This window comes from Electrona antarctica (genome assembly GCF_951216825.1).
Source record: "Electrona antarctica genome assembly, chromosome: 23".
In the NCBI taxonomy this organism is placed as follows: domain Eukaryota; kingdom Metazoa; phylum Chordata; class Actinopteri; order Myctophiformes; family Myctophidae; genus Electrona; species Electrona antarctica.
The window spans coordinates 6,150,064-6,171,700 of record NC_136804.1 but is presented as its reverse complement, the minus strand read 5'-3'; the positions used below and the strand labels follow the sequence as shown (position 1 = coordinate 6,171,700).

The following is a 21,637-nucleotide window of genomic DNA, read 5'->3' as shown; positions in this document are numbered from 1 at the left end:
GACGCAGCTGAATCGTCTGTGTCTCATAAAAATCAATGACATCCAACACCCTGAAGACAAGAGAACAAGAAAATGTTGGCACCCACCGAGGAAAGAATGTCATGTTCTAACTAGATATAATACAAATATAGATGCAGGGTGAAGAAGTAGTGAGACACACAGAAGCATAGACTACTTCACAATATATTGTGATTATATATATATAACAACTAAAAGCTGGTATAATCACAATATTACATGACCTGGAACGAGTTAATGCCAATTGTACTTTAGATCAGGGGCTATAAACTGATTGTGAACCAGGTTCTTGTGAACCAGGTAAATCGCTTCAAATAATAACTGTGTTCCAAAAAATAAACAAATACCCCGACGGCTTCACTCATATGGATATATAAGAAAAGGCTAATCTTACTGCCGCCGCATTAGAAGTTTCGCCAGTAAGTGAAACAGACTATCGAATATGAGTGACTGACTATCGTATTACAATACAGAGCCACCTCCCCCCGACAATATCAGTTGTCGGGCCAGGGAGGTGTAGTTGATTTATTTTTGGACCACAATTCTTATAAGAGACGATTCGAAGATGGCCCAATTTTATTCTCCATAGAGAAATGACTTCCACAACCCAGCTATAGTGATGTCAGGACTTTGGTACTCCACAGAGACAGAATGATACATAACATGAAATTCTGTCTTCTTGATTAGAAGTGACACAAACAGTCTGCCTTTTGGGAGCTGGAATTTGACACAGATTCATGGGGATGTTCTTCAGAAACCGACATTTAAAGTATACTGTAAATTCCAACGTGTTCTTACTGCTGGTCCGCTGGGGAATGTTGCCGAGCGGACCTCTTGTAGATCTGTTGGAAGGCCTGCGTCTGACGGGACAATCGCCTCTCCTCTTCCTTGACGGTGAAGTACAGCTTCCTCTGAAGCTGAGCCGCCGCCTCCGTCTCCTTGGCGAGCTTCTGTTCCACGACCTGGCAATTCCTCTGGACGTAGGAAAAGAGCATCACACTTAACCCATTTAGACCTGAGGACGATTCTAAAAAATGTCTTCTAAATCCTATAAGTTTTCTGAAAAACCTCAGTGGTGCTCAAACATTTTCATGTCAAGGACACTCAAAAATATAGGTAATTGGCCCGCCGACCCCCATCTGAAAATATGTTGTTCCAGGGACTCCCCCAGAAGATTTTAGTTCAAAATGTTTGCTCTGAAAGAATATATTCAAAGATTTGCGCCACATTTTCACGATTTTCCAAAAATAGCAGACCTACAAGCTCGTAGCGTGGCACCGAGTGCCGCACTACGGGCTTGTAGGTCTGCTATTTTTCAATAGCTAAAGTGAAACATAATGCTTAAAACACCAAAAGGGGTTCCTTCCCAAAATGGTTTAAGTTCAATCAGTAACTCAATCAGGTTGTGTCAGCAAGTCAATCGCAGCACTTTCCACGCATAACGTGTCATGTGACTAATATCCTAAACGGAACAAATTTTGCAGAATTTTGCAGAATATTCACCTATTCCATTCGAATGTTCAGCTATAGAGGGTGTGTGCGTGACATCATGATCATACCCGGAAATTATCATTTGCATAATTGCCAAGTTGCTTGAATCAGAGTTATGATTGAATGATTGCTGCACATGTAAATACGCCGACTTATCAATGTGTTTCATTGTACTTCACAATGACTTTAATCAAGGCATCCTTGAGCCGGACGATCACAAAGTCTAGCTCTGCTAGTGAAGCTGCTGGGTAGCCCTGTGGAAACTGTGTGAGTGTATTGAACTGTGTGAGTGTAATCTTCCACACTACAAGTGTCACAATAATTACATAATCATCTCAATCTTAATCATTTGAGATAATTGCAATTATTTTGATAATTGTCATAATCGTTTCAATGTTGAAAAATGTTCGTGAAAATGAACAAGTAATTTCCTTTGGACATTTAGTTATTCGTCATATCTGACCTATGCAATTTTTTATTACGCTATAAAAACACAATTGACCCATTTAGGACTGAGGCCGATTCTAAAAACGCCTTCTAAATCCTGACCTAAGACCTAAGTCCTGTCTTGAAGGATAAAAACACCAAAAGGGGTTCCCGTCCTAAATGGGTTCAATTGTTGTTCACAATTATTTGTTGCCACAATTAATCGTCTGAACCAGGCACAACCAACCTGTGACAACACAATATAATTAACCCATTTTGGGGCGGGAACCCCTTTTGGTGTAAGCATTATGTTATGCTTTAGCTATTGAAAAATAGCTAAATAGCTAAATATTTTTGAAAAATCGTGAAAATGTGCTTCAAATCTTTGAATATATATTGTTACAGAGTGAACATTTTAACTCAATTATTTGCTTCTGGGTTGGGGTCCCTGGAACAACATATTTTCAGATGGGGGGACGGAGGCATATTACATATACTTTTTGGGGTCCTTATTGAGCACTTATTATTGCTTTTTTTTTTATTGACATTTTTTAAATTTCGACGTCAGGCCTAAATGGGTTAATACCTGTGCATCTTGTTTTTCCTGCTGCAGCTGGTGCACGTGGCCGTGCTGCTGGACAGCGCTGCCGAGGTAGCGGTCCTCCAGGTCCTGGACCTTGGCCTTGACCCCGTCCAGCATGCCCTCCAGCTCCGTGACCCTCTGGGAGTGCTGGGCGGCACGGCCCATGTGCTCCTGGGCTTCCAGTCTACACACGCAACAAACGAAACACAGGGGGGTTTCAGAGAAGATAATGTGTTAACCGCAAAATGATTGTCTCCACCAAGCGGAAGTTCCAGACCCACAGGAACGCATTCAGGGTTCCGGACCGATTCCGGTAAGCCGCCCCGCGTCCGAAACGGTTGAGAAATGACGTGTGGGGGTCCCTCTACTGTACTGTACTGTACTGTACTGTCCTGGCACACCCGAAATCATCATATATACAGTTAATATGTGCGTGTGTGTGTTTGTGTGTCTGTTAGGTTGCGCACAGGTGATGAAAAACAACCATGCTGTTTTCGTGCTCAGACGCACCAACCCACCCAGTCAGCCACACGCATAGCTCCGTAAGGGCCACTCAAAAAGACGCAATAGAAATTTGAGTGTGTTGGATTAGCTATTTGTGGCCTGTGCAGCGCTTATAGCATGTCTATTTAATAATGCAGGCTTGGTGGCATGCAGACCACCTGTCATCCATCCAATCATGTTGGTATGAGTGGAGTAGCATAGCTATACATCTAGGTCGGCCCCGTGCAGGAATGAGATCGCAACCTAAAGGCTGGGTTTCACTCAGCTGATCAGCAGGAAGACCACCTGTCGTCGTCCCCCCCCCCCCCCCCCCCCCAGGCACTGTTCCTTTGTATCGACACAGCAAAGTGTGATGCAATTACAACTGTGGCACAGTTATTGTGTGGGCGACTGTGGCTCAAGAGGTAGAGCAGGTCGTCCAATGATCCATGGGTCGGCGGTTCGAATCCCGGCTCCTCCTGTCTACATGTCGAAGTGTCCTTGGGCAAGACACTGAACCCCAAATTGCTCCCGATGTGCTGGTTGGTACCTTGCATGGCTTCCGCTGCAATCGGTGTATGAATGTTTGTGTGAATGGGTGAATGCAATGCACAATCTATGTAAAGCGCCTTGGATAAAGGCGCTATATAAATGCACCATTTACCATTTACCATTTATAACCACATGACCAGATGCATCACTCTCTCACGCTACTTTACCAGAAAGAAAAATATGTTGTAAGAACAACCAGTTGTTGTTATTGTACTCAAGTACTGTACTTAACTACAATTTTGAGGTATTTGCACTTTAATTGAGTAATTCCTCCCCAATACTTTTACTTGTACTCCATTACATCTCAGAGGCAAATATTTCACTTTTAGGGGGCGACTCACACCTTTAAAACATTGATGCATGCTTGTTGTATGAATGTTGTAAGTGTCATGGCCGCCCCAATGCATTTCCAATGGAAGTCCCATGGTTTGATACAACATTTTGGACTACAAGCTGTTGTATGGCCTTTGGCTGTGTTTCGACTGCCCCCCTCCCCCTCATACAACACAAATGTTGTGTCAAACCGTGCTTGATATTTCATGTCAAGGACCCCAAAAATGATATGTAATTGGCCGCCAACCCCCATCTGAAAATATGTTGTTCCAGGGACCTCCGAGAAGCAAAGATTTGAGTTAAAAAGTAAAACGTTATATTATATATATTGAATATATTCAAAGATTCAAAAAATAGCAGACAAGCTTAAGCCCGTAGCACGCTATGAGTACTTTTTTCCCCACTGGTATAAGACCTTTTAACTTGTACACTTCAAAAAAGACTACCTGAGCTTTAGGTGGCGATCTCATTCCTGCCCTGGATGAAGGAGACGTATCGCTATGCTACTCCGCTCATACCAACATGATTGAATGACAGGAGGCCAGGTGGTCAGCACACCTCAGTGCCTGCATTATTAAACAGGCATGCTATGAGCTGCACACAAGCACAGATACCTAATTCAACACCTAATGCATTTATTCATATGGCACATTTCTAGACATCCGTCACAAAGTGCTTTACAGCGGCAGGGTGAAAAGAAAGCAGATACAACAAAAAGATCAATGAATAAAATAGCAGGAACAGAAATATAAAACAGATATATACAAAACAATACAAAAATTAATAGAGGTTGGGTTTACAGAAGAGATTTAAAAGATGACGCCGATTTTGCACGTTGCACGACAACCGGTAGGGCGTTCCATAGCTTGAGGGGCCCGGATTGCAAAAAGCCCCGCTTGTGACGAGCTGAGCTGTGGGGGGTCTCCAGGAGGGCCTTGTCTGAGGATCTGAGTGTACAGTACGCACCGGCTTGTAGGTTTCCAGCATGTCGGAGACATAGTTAGGAGCCTGGCCATTCAGAGCTTTAACCCATTTTGACCTGGGAACGATTCTACAAATGTCTTCTAAATCATGACAGTTTTCTGAAAAAAATAACTATTTTTCTATGTCAGTGGTTCTCAGACATTTTCATGTCAAGGACCCCCAAGATTATATGTAATTGGCCGCCGACCCCCACCTGAAAATATGTTGTTCCAGGGACCTCCCAGAAGCAAAGATTTAAGTTAATAACTTTGGCTCTGGAAAGAATATATATATATTCAAAGATTTGCGGCACATTTTCACGATTTTTCAAAAATAGCAGACCTACAAGCTGGTAGCGCGGCACTCGGTGCCGCGCTATGAGCTTGTAGATCTGCTATTTTTCAACAGCTAAAGTATAACATAATGCTTAAACACCAAAAGGGGTTCCCGTCTAAAATGGGTTCAAAGTCATAAGTCAAATCTTAAAATCAATTCTGAAACTAACGGGTAACCAATGAAGAATATCTAAACAAGGCAGGCATCACTAAAGCCTTAAGGTCTCCACACACCGAGCTCGTTTTTCGGATTTTTAGCGGCGTTTCTCCATCGGTTTTCGGAAAAACGCGCCCGGTGTGCAACTACCTTTACTCTTTAGTTGTGTACGCCATGGCTCCTATAGGGTCCAACGCCAAGCCGTCTGGAAGAAGGTCCAATAGAGCGTCGCAGTCCCGACCCCTACCAGGGCCCAGGAAATGATCCCCCGTTCATTTTTCTCATAGACTTTTCAAAAAGTATTTATTTAAAAAGACCTTTTAAGCGCCGTACAAAGCCAACTCGAGTTGTGACGAATAATGACAACAAACACAATTTTTTGGGCCGAACAAATAATTAGAAAGAAGAAAAAACGGCAGGTTACAACACTTTTGTTGTTTTTCTTCTTTGTAATTATTTGTTTGGTCCAAAATATTGTGTTTATTGTCATGAGTTGTCCCAACTCGAGTTGGCTTTGTCCGCGGCGTAACCGTCTTTAAATAAATACTGTACTGAAATGTCTATGGGAAAAATGCATTGGGAATCATTTCATGGGCCTGACGTCGTCATGAAAGGGGGCGGGACTGCGACGCTCTATTACTGACACATTTAGCATGCGCACTGCCATTAGGCCAAATAAGTTAATTGTGAATTTGTAAGTATGGAATAAACATGTGTTTTGTTGTTGTATTTAGGTTTCTTAAAATGTAGGGTAAGTATTTCCCTTTGGTTCAAATAAGTGTTTAATAGCTCACAGCGCGTCGCGACTCGCAACGTGTTATGAGCTTGTCAATCTGCTATTTTCGGCAAAAGCTTTCCCCACAATACGGATGCCAGGGTTTAAGTGGCGAATGCGTGTTTACTTGAGCTGATTGTTGGACTGGATCAGCTCCTGGATCAGGTCTTGTCGTCTCTCAGAGTCTGCCAGCATCGTCTTCAGAGTCGCCCTGATCTCACCAGCCGTGTCCTTGTCCAGGAGAACCAGATCTGGGGTTTAACGGTAAAAAACAATGGATCAATAATTTCATTATAACTGTCACAGAGACACAATACACCAGTAAGACACCTTAGGGCGAGAAGCGACCTCGCCCTTATCCGCCTGGGTGACAGCAGACTGCTGGGCGAGCGCTGGCGCTTTGGAATGGGGGGTTAGATCAACATATCCGCCTGGGTGACAGCAGACTGCTGGGCGAGCGCTGGCGCTTTGGCATGGGGGGGTAAGATCTTAATTTTCGGGCCCGTTAAGAACTCTAGTTTTCGCCGGCTGCCAGGCTGGACGGGGAAGGATCAACATATGGAATGTCAGAACAGGTCAGCTCCATATATGGAGATCTAAGGGTTTGAGGTCAGATGTAGAGTTGCTGGCCAATATTTATGACATCAGGGCTTAAAATTGATGACATCAGGTATCTCCATCCCTGATGATGTCACGTGTTGCCACGTGCTCTCTCACCTGGGGTGTGACCAACACACTGACGGGAAATGCGCGATTCCATAGTTAACTGCGACTTTCGGTAGCAATAAGTGTTTGTTGACATTTAACATACATTTACAAACAATAAAGCAGCGGTTCCCAATATTTTCTGGCTGAGGGCTCACTTGAATATCTTGAAAGCGTCCACTTGTGCATTTTCAGAGCATGCTTATTTTAATGATCAATCAATGGATCGTGTGTTCCGGCTCAGATCAATGGAACTAACATAGTATACCGTACTTTAGTACCAAGTAGTTTTGATTGATTGATTGAAAATTTTATTAACAGTTTGCAGAATTACAGTACATTTCAAGCACAAACTCAATACAAAGGCTGTTAACTGTGAGTGGACGACCCAATTAAGCATTACACTTGTTTACAACAGGGTCCACCATGTTCAATTCATCAAAACATTTAGAGACGTACAAATAGACACTTCTATATAGACAAAGAACAGTACAGGAATTCATCATAATGGAGGTTAAAAGGGAAAAGAAACATACAGTGAGGGGAAAAGGGGGGGGGCGGTGGGGGGGGATTCAGATTTTACGGGGGCCAGTTTCGAATTGCAGCCATCCGTAGGTGCCCTTTGAGCGCGGTTTTGAAGGAGTCAAGGGATTCGCATGTCTTAATGACTTAGTTCTTAGTTTAAGTTTAGGTTCCACAATGAAAACTTGTTTTTCAAGATTTTAAAGAAAGAATACCGTCTTATCTTATTAATTGTTAATTAATGCCTGTTAATAGGATGGTTGTCTGAAGTGCTACTGTATGTCTTTAGATTAATGTTATGCTACATTATCAATACATTCTTATTATTTAATTGCAATATCCTCATGGTTTCAGGAATCGCTGCGATAAAAACTAACTGTGTCAAGTCAAGAAACAGTGGTATTATGGTAAGGTCATAACAACACATAGCAAGCAGGTGTAATGTGAAGTATATAGACCAGTCTTGCAATGCTGACACCAGGTGTCTCCATATTATACATTTAAACTAATTATAGACATGTACAGAAGAACAAAATAGATTATTCATTACTTTCATATTTGAAACAAACCGAGTTGTGTTGTCTTAGTAACCACTTTCTAGTCCAACAAACAGCTGCAGCTTTGTCTATTACCGTCCCCCTGGTTACGGCATTAGAATTGATTTAGAACGGTGATTAAACTGTTGACGGGAGGACTATGGCGCGATTCATACTCCTATTTTAGAGCCGAATAAAAGTCGGTTCGGCTCTGTAGAGCCTACAATGTGACGTCATTTGAGGTTCGGGGGGGGCGGGTACCGTCCTAAAGTCGGCTCTTCGGTGCTACTGAAAATTTCTGAAGAGCCGAAATCATTTCGGCACTACAGCGCCGAAACAGCGGTAAAATAGGAGTATGAATCGGCCCTAAGTTTAAGGTGTTCAATCAATATTAACAGACTCCTGTCAGCTAATCACAACGTATTTTAGTTCTACATGGTCATGGTATAATACCTCACTATGGACAATACAATACTGTAGAGCAGTGCTTCTCAAAGTGGGGTCCGGTGACCACAGTGGTCCTTGAGGGGGGTCCCAGTAAAAAGGTGTTAATATAGCATCAATATCTCTGTAACCACACGTGTCATATACACATTGGCTATTTGAAAATAGCAGTACAAATATTAGATCGGTTATTAAAAAATGTAAAAGAATTGTCTTGAATAAAGCACGTGTGTGTGTGTGTGTGTGTGTATGTGTGTTATATATGGGGTCCCCTGACAAAATGTTTTCAGATGGGTGGTCTGCACAAATACATCTTAACTTGGTGCTGCTTGACATGAAAAAAAAAAGAAGTTTGAGAACCACTGCAGCGGTAGAGAACTGATGATAATGAAATATAACCTGAATCATTTCAACTGAGCTTATTTATATTTATTTTGTTATTTTGCTAAGAATGCATATTGCAATGTTACCTGCAAGGTTCTTATTTTCCACAGGATCAGTGAAACACACCGGCTTAAACCCATGATGCTGGAGTAGCTTGTTAACGGAGTCCCATTCTGTCTGCTCCTGCTACAAAAACAAGTTCAAACAAAAGCATAAAAACATGAACATGTCAAATGAAACACACAAGTCAGTCCACTGTGTAACAAACTGTACCTGGAACTGTCTATATGTCCACAGATACACATATGTATATGTCTTGTCTCTTGCATGTAAAACAGCATGTGTATTTTTGTTGTCCATCTTGTCCGTATTTGGTGTAACTACTACTACACCAGAAAAAAAATCATTCTAATGTAAACCAAAGAGGAGCAGGCTGATAGATCACCCTCCTTGGAGAGTCATATCGCATCACTGCAACCCCCCGCCCAACTCCTCACTCTGTCACTGTGTGTGTGTGTGTGTGTGTGTGTGTGTGTGTGTGTGTGTGTGTGCGTGCGTGCGTGCGTGTGTGTGTGTGTGTGTGTGTGTGTGACACTACACCCGTGGGAAACTAATAAAACAAACTCAGGTTGGGGTTAGGAATAATGCCTTCGTTAATGCAACGGAAGCAAAGGGCATTTGGGGATATGATCTAGGATTAGGCATTTGTGTGTTAGATTGAGGTCGATGCCTGTTGTTAATGGCCATTCGCTAAAAATGTAATTGTCCTTGCTACATACAGTAAATTAGCCATGGTTCACAACACATGACGACGCTCATGTGTTGTGAACGATAAATGTTATTATTACCTCGTCCATCGTCTTGTTTTGCTGCACAGGAAAATATCTGCAAACCTTCTAACGTTCAGTTCAAACTAAGAGAGCGATGAACAACATCCACGCATGCAAACATCGCATTGTTGTCACTTCAAACAGACGGGCTAGTTTTCGTTAATTTCGCAGAAATAAGTGTCTATGGTTTTTGTTTTGTTCCTCTTCCGTGTTTGGTTTCAAACTGACGACGTCACGGGTGTTGACCAATGGAGCGCCGCAGTCCCGCCTCCCTTCAGAACGACGAGGGCATACATTTTCCAGTATTTATTTATTTAAAGACTGGCGGACATTTACACTAATAACTGAATACTGAATATTCAAAAAAAGAAAAGCCCTTGGAATCTAAATGGACCGTTATAGATGTTTAACTCGTGAGAGTGTAAAATGAAACCAAATAGACTATTGTTAAACATTTGCATTAGTTAATTTTCAAGAAGTCTACACAATTAGAGAATGAATTAGTTATTTTTGATCAATGTTTTCATGTTATCTCTCCTATGGAACCACATCAATAGGCCTACAGCATGGAATTGTGGACATCATACAACAATATCAAAATATTCTTCACTTTGAGGCTAAATCTCATCAAATGGTGGTCCGTGCCTCAAATGCCGAATGAATAATGGGCCTTGATATGAAAAGGCTTGAAAACCACTATTTTACACAATAATTACAGTTAAATTCTTGAAAACAAATGATATTATGGCTTATTGATTCTCGCTTATTCAGAAGATGCTGAACTGTATTCGAAAAAAAGCTGTCAAGATAGCAAATGACCCATCTCATCCACTCTGCAGGGAGGTCGAACTACTTCCCTCTGGTAGACGGTACAAAGTACCAAAAGATAACCGTAACATCTTTAAAAAATCCTTCATTCCTAATGCCATTAAGGCACTAGTGTCTCGCTAGATTTGTATTTAATGTATTTGCCACTGTTGTCCTGCATTTTTGCCATGAAAATAATTGTGTAAGTGTTGTTTTTTACTGTTGTTTGAGACCGAAGACAAATTTCCACTCGTGGACAATAAATGAAACTGACTAACTAACATATTACAGACAGTTTTACAGGTGCACAATTGTACATTTTTAACGATATTTTTGGAGCTTTTCTGCCTCTATTGATAGAAGCAGGGAGTGATGTGTAGAAAAAGGTTAAGCTCGGGACTCGAACCTGTGACTCACTGTAACGTTGTAAGGCATTAACCCATTGAGACCTGGAACGCATCCATGTCACGTTAGCGTTTAACCACATTAACCATTAACCCATTTTGGGGCGGGAACCCCTTTTGGTGTTTTAAACATTGTTATAATTTAGCTATTGAAAAATAGCAGATCTACAAGCTCATAGCGCGCCACCGAGTGGCGCGCTATGAACTTGTAGGTCTGCTATTTTTGAAAAATCGTTAAAATGTGCCTCAAATCTTTCCGAAAATGTTCATGATTTTGAAAACTTTTTTTTTTAATTTCGACGTCAGGCCTGAATGGGTTAACCGCCTCAACAGCTATGCCAGCGGCGCCTTGGTACATACATCAAACTCATTATATTCTGATTACCTTTATTGAGGTTTATTCAGTTACCAATGGATGCATGCTGTAAGTCAGTGGTTCCCAATCTTTTTCATGTCAAGGACCCCCCAAATTGACACTAATTAGCCCCCGTTTGAAAAGATATGCCAGGGACCCCCATAAGATAAGATTTGTACGGCTCTAGCAGTGACTTTCAACCCGTTGCATTTCAAGGACACCCAGTTTGACATGCATTTTAGTCTACAGACCCCATTTAATAGCATTTCTATCTCTGGGACCCCCAATTTATATTGTAAAATCAATGCTAATTTAACTCTGAGAGCGTACAAATCGAACCATTGGTTCCATTTGTACACTCTCAGAGTTACAGACCCATAAGGGTCCATGTGGTTCCAAATGATCATTTAGCTGGGTCCCACCTGGAACTCCCTCAAGTACCCCTGGGGGTCCCCGGACCCCACTTTGGGAACCACTGCTGTAAGTAACATGTAGAATACCATCTGTCTAGATGTTGTCTAATATCTAATGTACAGTCTACGGCTCAATGTGTGATTTATCATTCTTACAATGTTTAAAAATAAAGGTGCATCATCAGTATGACAGTGTCCTACAAATCAAAACACAAGTGATGTGTTCTAAACTTCTAATATGAACATAAAGCATTATTGAAGAGGGTAGAACAGAATGGATGTCTAGCGTACAGCAGTACTGTCTCAATGGATGTAATCTGTCTAATTAGTGTACTATTAGTGTTTGAATGGATCGTGTTTTGTGTATAATGCATAATCTACTTTGTCAGAATGGATGTCATGTCTAATGTATAGGCTAGCCTAGTTTACTGTCTGAATGGATGTCTAATGTCTAATGTCTAATGTCTAATGTAAGCTGCGTTCAGATCTGAAGATATATATTTGTTTCCAGTCACTTCAATCGCAGCAAAAAAAAATAAAAACAATGACAAAACCTAATTTGCTTGCGTCGCGTGCCGATTGGCTGTAGTAGACACATTAATTGGGAGTGTAACGAAATGGACACGCTCGTTCACCCAAGACGGCTCGGTACATTCTTTTTTTTTGTTTTTACATAATTGCTGCTACTAAATCATTTATGAGCAGCAAAATTTGTTCCTATGTCTTTGCAAAGGGTTTGTATGTTGCTTTTTCCACCGATGAGTCCCGGTGGTCTGTTCAGTTGGGGGGGGGGGGGGGGGGGGGGCACAAAGGTTGCTTCAGTTGGATTTTTCCAGCCGGGGCGAAGTTACCAGGCAGCCGTTCGCTTCGTTTGCGTCGCCCCATTCGCGCAACTTCTCGTCTTTGCATTGACTTTGTATGTAGTCGCACCGCTCCAATTATCCAGGTCTGAACGCAGCTTTAGTCTACAGTCCGATGTTGTGTCTCTAATGTATAAAGTCCATTCATAATCATGTTATCCAATACACAGGATGTGATAGAAAAACTATTTCTGCTATATTAAACTAGGATAAGCACGTACATAAAAACATGAGAGGCAGATAGGTGAATGTAAGTACTATGTTTGTCAATCAGGGAAATGAGTGAGTTCATCTTTGCCAATGTTCCCACCGCTGAGTATGCACACTACATTCTTGTTCTCCATGTCGGGTATCTTGCCGTTAACGATGGCAGCGAATGCAGCAGACCCCGAGGGTTCCACCACTAGACCCGACTTGTAGAGTGTGGACACCGCCATCTTGATCTGTTCGTCGCTCACCAGGACGATGGCCTCCACAAAGCGTCTGCACAGCTCATACGGGAGGGTGCCTGGATAAAACACACCAACTATGAATCAAGTGAAGGACTTCAGATTCAGATTCAGATACCTTTATTTGCCATTGTGTAAAACACATAGGAATTTGTTTTGACATTAGCGTGTGTGCATTCATTTTTCCTTTTTTCACATGTAACACAAATAACAACAACAACACAAATACAACACCGTGCAGGAAGTATAAATATAAAATGCAGAGTTGATGGAACAAAATGTCCAAAAATGTCCGGTGACACTCCCTAGGGGGCAGGGGTGGGAGGGAAACCAGAGTCATTTAGCAGCCTGGCGGCTGAGGGGAAAAAGCTCAGTAGCAATGAATGGTGACAAAAATGGTTGCAAATGATGACCATCACTGAAAATGGGCCTGATGTTTCTGAATTCCAAATGGAAAATGTCTCCAGTAATACCACACGGTGGAATGTTGACATAAAGTAGGGCAACAGGTCAAAACGCGGCCGTCATTACTGCTGCTGCTTATTAAAGACTTTTGAATGTTGTTCATGAGTGCGGATGTGAGCCTGTCGTATCATCTATCATGTCATCTATGATGTCATAGATCAGGGGTTCTCAACGTTTTTGGCCGGGGACCCCCGGAAATGCTTTGGCAATGTCTCGTGAACCCCCGCCCCGCCCCCTCCCGACCCGAATATAAATTGACTGCTACAATAACCTTAAACCATTTTGGGCGGGAACCCCTTTTGGTGTTTTAAGCATTGTTATAATTTAGCTATTGAAAAATAGCAGATCTACAAGCTCATAGCGCGCCACCGAGTGGCGCACTACGAACTTGTAGGTCTGCTATTTTTGAAAAATCGTTAAAATGTGCCTCAAATCTTTCCGAAAATTGTCATGATTTAGAAAACTTTTTTTTTTTTTAATTTCGACGTCAGGCCTGAATGGGTTAAAGACTTTTGAATGTAGTTCATGAGTGCGGATGTGAGCCTGTCATATCATCTATCATGTCATCTATGATGTCATAGATGACAGGGAGGAGGTAGGGCCTTCGCCCTACTCCTCCCTCCCAACACTTCAATGACCGATATCACCTTGCCCGCCCGGCCTCCTTCCCCGAACACAGGCCAATTGTGTTTGTGTATACATTTTTTTTTATTGTTTCTGAGAGAGTACTTCACCAGCAAATTCTGCTATTCAGCTACCTGCAAAAGGTGGTGCAAGTCCTGAGGCGATGCTTCTGGTGTCCATACCCATTGGCCGATTCTCAATGAAGCTTCTGTACATGGTACACGCTGCATCAAAACAGAACATTTCAACACATTAAATCATCCGAATGCCAACAGATGCATAGTAATTCTAATTATACTGAGCGAGCGTCGTGTTATCTTTGCCAATTGTACCTCCTTCTGGTTCCACTCCATAGATCCTGGTCTGGTGACAGCCTGACAGTTTGATGGCTGCAGCAACACCAGCCAGCAGGCCTCCGCCTCCACAACACACCACAACAACGTCAGGTTTAGCCATCTTTTCCAGGACTTCAAAACCTAGACTGGACACACACATTTACAGTCATCACCACCATGTATGTACATCACCACACACACCAAGACTGCATCAGGCTCACACGTCTTCTCTAAGGCTGGGCCCAAAATAGCCGATATTGAGGGTTTCAGTGGTTAAATATCAGGAAAAAAAACATTAATTTACTCAACACTGATGCTAGTGCTGTCAACCAAGTCTATGAAACCATCTATGGAATCTATGAAAAAGTTCAATCTGCAACCACATTTTATACAGTAGGCCTATAGTGTATCTCTGCTGTCGGGCAGAAACCTGCCATGTCCAAAATATTGTTCTAAAAAACCTCATCCAAGTTGGTATGATGACTTTATACATTGTCAGATACTATCACTTTACCCAAATACAGTTCAAGTGGAGTGGATTTTGACCATTAAATTGGGGATTGGTTCTTTATCCATCTGACTTTGATATTCTAATCAGTCAGAAGCGCTTTTTAATACTTTTCATTGGTTCAATATTTGTCAAACCCATAGACAGACTTAAAAGGTGTTCAATAGCACTGATTCATAAAAATAGAAAAGCAACGTTAGTAGTAGCTTCATCTCTCTCTCAGCTAATGTAGCCAAAAGGTTCAATCTTCCGAGACTGGCAGGAACAATCTGTGTGAGGAAGTGAATGTCCAATACTCTCCGTTCCCTCAACACTATTGAACTGCCCTTGAGCAAGGCTGACTCACTGAACTAAATATTGGACCCATTTTTTTTCCCCCCCAAGAGAGACAAATCAGGATAAAACTCTTATTATCGACCTTTCGGTCTTGGGTTGTACTGACCTAGCCTGGCTAATAAGCCAGACTCAAATCACACTGTCGTGTGGTATTTCAGTCTGGAGATGCTGTGTATGGATCTTGTTTCCCGGGGGGCGGGTTCAAACATTTTGTCTTTGACCCAATTGGTCAGAGCTAGTTCTCAAGCATTGAACGTCACTGTACCAAAGCCCGCCCATATTGCGTACCGTGTCCCGATTGGCCACACCAGTTCTCTGGTGTAGGAAATGGGCGTACAATTGAGCCTCTCCAGACCGTAATCCGCCGGCAGGCAATTTTTTTTTGCCAACGGCTGATTCGGTCTGGCTTATTAGCCAGGCTAGTACTGACCCTACCTGGCATGACCCGCTATCAGATCCAGGTCATCGTAGGAGTGGAGGAAGGTCATGCTGTTCTCCTGAATACAGCGGTTCACTGTATCCATCATACACGACGTGGGCACTCTCTCCACCTCCACGCCAAAACTCTGAGGAGTTTCACACAAACAAAATCTAATAACAATGTTGCCTCATTAAAATGCTTGCCATTAAAGGCCTATTCATAGTTGAGTTTTTCGGTGATGAGGTGACCACCGCTATCGCCGGAAACTACAACATGACGTCACGACACTGAGCCGCATTGAAGAGCAAACCACCGCTCTCCCCCAGCCCTTCTCTCTGTTTTTACTCACCACCGAAACGTGTGATTGGTCAATGTGATTGGTCTAGAAGTTGTTATGTTTGTGCTGGCTATAGTATACTTTATAATAGTTGCAATGAGAGCTCAGCTCGACCTAAAACCACCATGGAGCAAAGCCGGGCAGTGCTGTCCTCCTGTCCGTCCGTGACGAGTGTGTGTGTGTGTGTGTGTGTGTGTGTGTGTGTGTGTGTGTGTGTGTGGGGACAGAGGAACGGGGAGGCAGGGTTCACGGGCTCTCAGTATAGCCAGCACAACGCTACACTGCCTCCCGTAGCTCCCCCCGTTTCCCCGCCTCCCCTGAGCTCCCGAAACAAACAAACTCCCGAAGCAGAGCAGCGGGAGAACGAGAGAATAAAGGAATTAAATAATAGAGCCCGTCTCTATTATTTAATTCCTTTATTCTCTCGTTCTCCCGCTAGGATAGGAAATAAACAGAAAAGGGACCAAAAAGCAGAGCAGAGGGAGGTGACCGCCGAAACCTCAACTATGAATAGGCCTTTACAATACATGCATGGGAGAATGTATTGGTGTAATTTGTGCCAATATATAATTTGTCAATATACAGTTTCACAGCACAGTGGTGCACATAAAGAACAGTGAAACAAATTAATGCATACACTATTACTATTACTGTATAAACAGTTGACAGGACAGTTAACTAAATGATTTGAGTATACCAGTATAGTAGCAATGTCTAGCCTAAGCTCACATCTGATTTGAAAACTGGAAACTCACAGAGGCTACTTATTTTATTCATATATTATGGGTGTCACAATTATCCAAATATTTTCATTTAAAAAATGTAAGTCACGCTGTGGAATGTCTGCCATCTAGTGGCTCTTGTTATAATTGCAGTGTGCACACTTTGCTTTGGTTTTGGCTTGTTATGACCGATCAATCATTTAGATTTGTATTGATTTTCATTACATCCCTATTATACATATACATGCCAGGTTTGATGTCTAATTATTTTATAGCACATGCTTGCTTTCTTAGCAATCTAGTTACTTAACTATGTACCCTGATGTTGGTTGACTGGGGTCCATGTCATTGAGCATCTGATAAATGACTGAATTGTCATGGACATTTTAATAGTTGTAACAAACATGCAAGATGTTTGTCATGTCAATGTGACATTAGAGGGATTATGCCTTTTGGCAACTAAAAAACACGGTGAAGCAGTTTTCTGCTTCTACGGGCCGATGGTGTGGAACAAACTCCCACTATACCTTCGACAGGCAGCCTCTGTAGAAAATGTTAAAGCACAGCTCAAAACCTACTTCTGCACTCTTGCTTTTAGTTGAGCTTTTAAAATCCTTATTGTTATTCATGTCCTCACTGTATTGCATTACTGCTATTATTTTAATGTTGTTTTATGCCTTTTCTTTTCTTTTTCTCTGTTGCTCTGTAAAGCACTTTGAGCTGCATGGTATCAGCCAAGGACACGAGAGATGGATTGCTGAGGTTGAGCGCAACACCTACCATCAGCTCCCAGTACTTACTGCACGACTTGCCAAGTTGCCGGACACGCCGTGCTACTCATATATGCCAAGTTGGCGGTGCCCCCGAACCCAGAACAAACATTGTGATCCAAAGGCTAGCCTAGCGATCTACAGATTGAGCTACCCGAACAAAAACGACATATTATAAACATAACTGTACCTCACTAACTTTATAAAACATACTACAGTATCTTATAATATTAGTAGATATGACCTAGGTTTGTCACAGTTTACATTTTAGCAGTAGATCAAGGCTAACCTCTGACCTGTATGAGAGTGGACCTGGATGTTGGAGCGGTTTCTGGCATTACAACTTTGCCTTTGGACCCGTAGTGCTTTGAGGCGTACGCAAAAGACTTCCCATAGTTCCCTGCAGACATGGTGACAAAATGGCCACCTTTCTCTCTCCTGGCAAACTGATTGGCCACTCCACGGATCTTAAATGAGCCTGTCAAATATAGAAAATAAAGAGACGCTCACTGTAGTCAATCATTGCATCGTTAAACTAATGAACACAAGTTCAACTGATGAATTGAACATGGTGGGCCCTACTGTAAACAAGTGTAATGCTTTATGGTGTCGTCCACAGTTAACAGTTTTGTTTTGAGTTGTGCTTGAAATGTACTGTAATTCTCCAATCTGTTAATAAATTCATGAATCAATCAAAGACACCAGCCAAATGCTGCTATATGTTGACTGGTAGAAGAGTCTACACAAACTAACCACTGTTGCAAACAACAAAAAACTATGGATCTGCCGATGAGATATTTTGGCCGATATCAATATCCAATATAATTAATTGCTGTTATGGCCAATAACCGATATTACCGATATGATCTCATTCGGTATTCAAAAATTCAAAATAATTTTGTCCATTCTGAAAAATGCATGTAACAGGGTATAGATCTTCACTGCAGGCTTAGGCAAGTCAGATTTAACTTTAATACCGTATATTTAATATTGTGACTTTGTGAGCTTGTAGATCTGTTCAAGCTGTTACTTTGGACTTGTTTATCTGTAAAGACAATCGGACCGACGCGAATTAATGTAAAAACATTAGAATCGGCCAATACTGATAAATCTCCCAAACAATTGTTTTGGCTTTTCTGCCTCAAAAATCACCAGATGGAAATAATGATAAATGCTAAACTATCAACTAAGAACCGATTCATCGTCCAAGACTTCATTGCAAAATTGCATTAACTTGTACAACTACAGCACAAGACAACAATAAAAGTTCACATCACATAGAAATAAAATGTATTAGCATTTACTGTAGCAGCAATTACAATTTAGGCATTTAGCAGACGATCTTAATCCAGACTCCAGAGTGACTTGACAACACATGGAAATAAATCTTGGAAAATAGTCTTCAAGAATCATACGTAAGCTAAGAACCTAATAATAGCAATAGTTTCCATATTTTAGAACGTGTTATGCAATGCACTGAATGCAGTAGTCAAAAATAGCTGGAGCACAACATACAAATAAATACATAACAATTACACAATACAAAGCTTTAAACTTTAAACCAGAAGGCGAAGCTCTCTGTCTACTGAGCAACCTTCGTTCCTACTCTCACCTATGGTCATGAAGTGTGGGTCATGACCGAAAGAATAAGGTCGCGAATACAAGCGGCCGAAATGAGTTTTCTTCGACGGGTGGCTGGCATCTCCCTTAGAGATAGGGTGAGAAGTTCAGTCACACGAGAGAGACTCGGAGTAGAACCGCTGCTCCTTCGCCTGGAAAGGAGTCAGCTGAGGTGGTTCGGGCATCTGGTTAGGATGCCTCTCGGGCGCCTCCCTAGGGAGGTCCTCGATGCACGTCCCACTGGGAGGAGACCCCGGGGCAGACCAAGGCGCAGTTGGAGGAAATACATCGACTCACTGGCCTTGGAACGTCTCGGAATCCCTCACGAGGAAGTCACTGATGTTGCTCTGGAGAGGGAAGTCTGGAGCACTCTGGTGGAGCTGTTGCCCCTGCGACCCGACTATGGATAAGTGGTTGAAGATGGATGGATGGAAAGCTTTAAACTCGAGTTGCCTTTGGCTCTATACCAGGTCGCCTCTTTTGTTCCATCGACATCAAATCTCTCAGCCCAAACCAGTAGATCTACAAGCTTGCAACGTATTTGTGAGCTTGTAGATCTGCCATTTTTGCTCCATGAGCGCCCCAGAATAGTGATGCAAGGGTTCATGTGGTGTCGATTGGTTTGTACTAGGCCATTTTGGGCGGGAACCCCTTTTGGTGTTTTAAACATTATGTTATAATGTAGCTATTGAAAAATAGCAGATCTACAAGCTCATAGCTACGAGCTTGTAGGTCTGCTATTTTAGAAAAATCGTGAAAATATTTATTTCAGAAAACTGGAGGATTTAGAAGATTTTTTTTTAAATTTCGAGGTCAGGCCTAAATGGGCTAGTTACCAGTTCTCTGCATGTTCTCCATCTTGATGTGGATGTTGCAGGGGCCACAGGGAGGCAGTGTGGTCTGGCTCCATGGGATCATGGGGGTCTCAATGACCCCCAAGGGACTGGCCCTCACAGTAGCCCTGGCTGCTCTCAGCAGCTCCAGAGTAACGCTGTCCGCTGACACTGGGGCCTCCATCTGGGAAGATTCATTCGCAGTGTTTCTCATTTCAAGAACGTCCCCAATTTGATAAATTAGGCCGATTTGATAAGCAAAGGTTACAGTGACGTTTCCCCCCCCCCCCCCCCCCCCTTTTTTCCTTCTTTTTAATAATAGGCCTATAGTCTGATTGATTGATTGATTTCACAGTATGTAGAATAGGCCTACTGTGAAATAAAGTCAATACAAAAACTGTGGACAAACCATGATAAAGCATTTACACTTCACAATCACAGTAATTTCGTCCAGAAATCCTTTAGAATTACCATTCAGTTGGTGGACCCTATTGTAAACAAGTGTAATGCTGTATGGTGCCGTCCACAGTTAACAGTCTTGTATTGAGTTGTAGCCTACTAGAAATGTACTGTAATTTTCCAAAATGTTAATAAATACTTAAATCAATCAATCAAAAGCTATAGGGATCCCCTCACAGCCTCACCCCACATTGAGAACCCTTGACAATGTATTACTGTATTATAGTTGATGACAATTAAGACAGCATTTAACATTTACTCTCGGAAAATGCTGATAAAATCCCACTGGATCTTGCTCATTATTTGTCACAACAGATGTGCTATGAAACTTAAGTTACCAAACTTGTGTACGTGAAAACTGATTGGGATAAATCACTTTGAACATCCGGTCCGAGTGGGGATACGGAAACGGTTTGTATGCTTGTATGTATGTGCGTGTACACATTACCGGATACCAAAGGCGGGCTCTAAACCGGATCTAAGCACTGGACAGTCAATGGAAACCAGACTTTCCAAAGGTTACGTGAGGCTATAGTGGGACATAATCTGACCACCGTCCGTACGCTACAAGTGATGTGCAAGTTCAACTTTATTATTAAGGTACATTCATGAATAATTTATACGTAAGTCAGTAAAACAGGATCTAGGCGTTTTTGGTTTCAAATGGATTTTCAATCTCACATACCTTATTATTTGCATATGACTGGCGTGATGTTTACATGCAGTGCTGCGATTTCAACACTGTCAAGCAAGTCAGCGCTTACAAGAATTTCCGGTCATGGACGTCATAATAAAACCTTTTAGTAAGATACTGCATCCGTAAATGGAATTCTAAATAAAAGGCAAATTGACGACTAAATGCTAGGTTATTCTGTAGACTCACTGAGTCTAGAGTCGACTACTTAAGAATCCTGAAAACGCTGGAGCTGAACAGGTTTATAGGACTCAAAATACCTTAATATGGAAAAATATTGTAACGAATGCATTATACTCACTGAATCCAGTAGGCCTATGGAGATATCAGACATGAATCGTTCGTAGGCCTCGGGGGTAGGCCTTAATCTCCATATTTGGATCAGGCTGATCCTGATCAATCAATTATATGGAGATCTGATGGAGATGACAGATAGTGATGACAGAGAAAATATCAAGCTAATGGAGACAACTGGCATCATCATCGTGACAAGCATCCAGCCAAGCCCTATATAATGAGTGGTAACTTTATTATATTACCCTTGAAGATGTCAGATGCACAAGCATTTACTAGTAGTATGCTCCTCGCGAGACACTCCAAAAATTGAGACATTGGACTGAAACATCTGACAGCGCACGGATACATCATACATTTCACCGCAACATCCGGAACGTTGCACCATCGTAAC

The 21,637-nt window shown here is 42.0% G+C and overlaps 2 protein-coding genes across 5 annotated transcripts in view; both read right to left on the bottom strand.

The window, feature by feature from the left end:
* Nucleotides 1-9,791, bottom strand: part of cep70 (centrosomal protein 70) — a 25,840-nt gene extending 16,049 nt beyond the window's left edge. For both annotated transcript variants that reach the window (XM_079494364.1, XM_079494365.1), the window contains exons 1-6: nt 9,556-9,791; nt 8,794-8,893; nt 6,244-6,367; nt 2,522-2,702; nt 817-992; nt 1-50 (exon numbers count right to left, since the gene is read on the bottom strand). The exon at nt 1-50 is cut by the window's left edge and continues 10 nt beyond it. In XM_079494364.1, coding sequence (XP_079350490.1) covers nt 1-50; nt 817-992; nt 2,522-2,702; nt 6,244-6,367; nt 8,794-8,893; nt 9,556-9,564 — 640 coding nt within the window. In that variant the 5' untranslated portion in view covers nt 9,565-9,791. The remainder of the gene's footprint in view (nt 51-816; nt 993-2,521; nt 2,703-6,243; nt 6,368-8,793; nt 8,894-9,555) is intronic.
* A 1,209-nt stretch (nt 9,792-11,000) lies between these two features.
* LOC306916625 (phenylserine dehydratase-like) lies at nt 11,001-21,634 on the bottom strand. 3 transcript variants are annotated; one of them, XM_079494580.1, is made up of 8 exons: nt 21,489-21,532; nt 21,251-21,365; nt 19,800-19,980; nt 17,640-17,821; nt 15,529-15,659; nt 14,247-14,395; nt 14,049-14,138; nt 11,001-12,884 (listed from the first exon to the last, which is right to left on the bottom strand). In XM_079494580.1, exons 2-8 carry the CDS (start codon nt 21,281-21,283, stop codon nt 12,643-12,645), a joined length of 1,008 nt encoding a protein of 335 aa, XP_079350706.1. In that variant the 5' UTR covers nt 21,284-21,365; nt 21,489-21,532; the 3' UTR covers nt 11,001-12,642. The 3 variants fall into 3 exon arrangements, with proteins under 3 accessions (XP_079350706.1, XP_079350707.1, XP_079350708.1); XM_079494581.1 differs by lacking the exon at nt 21,251-21,365 and having other exon boundaries at nt 21,489-21,634; XM_079494582.1 differs by lacking the exons at nt 21,251-21,365; nt 21,489-21,532 and adding an exon at nt 20,941-21,046.
* Nucleotides 21,635-21,637: the final 3 nt, after the last annotated feature.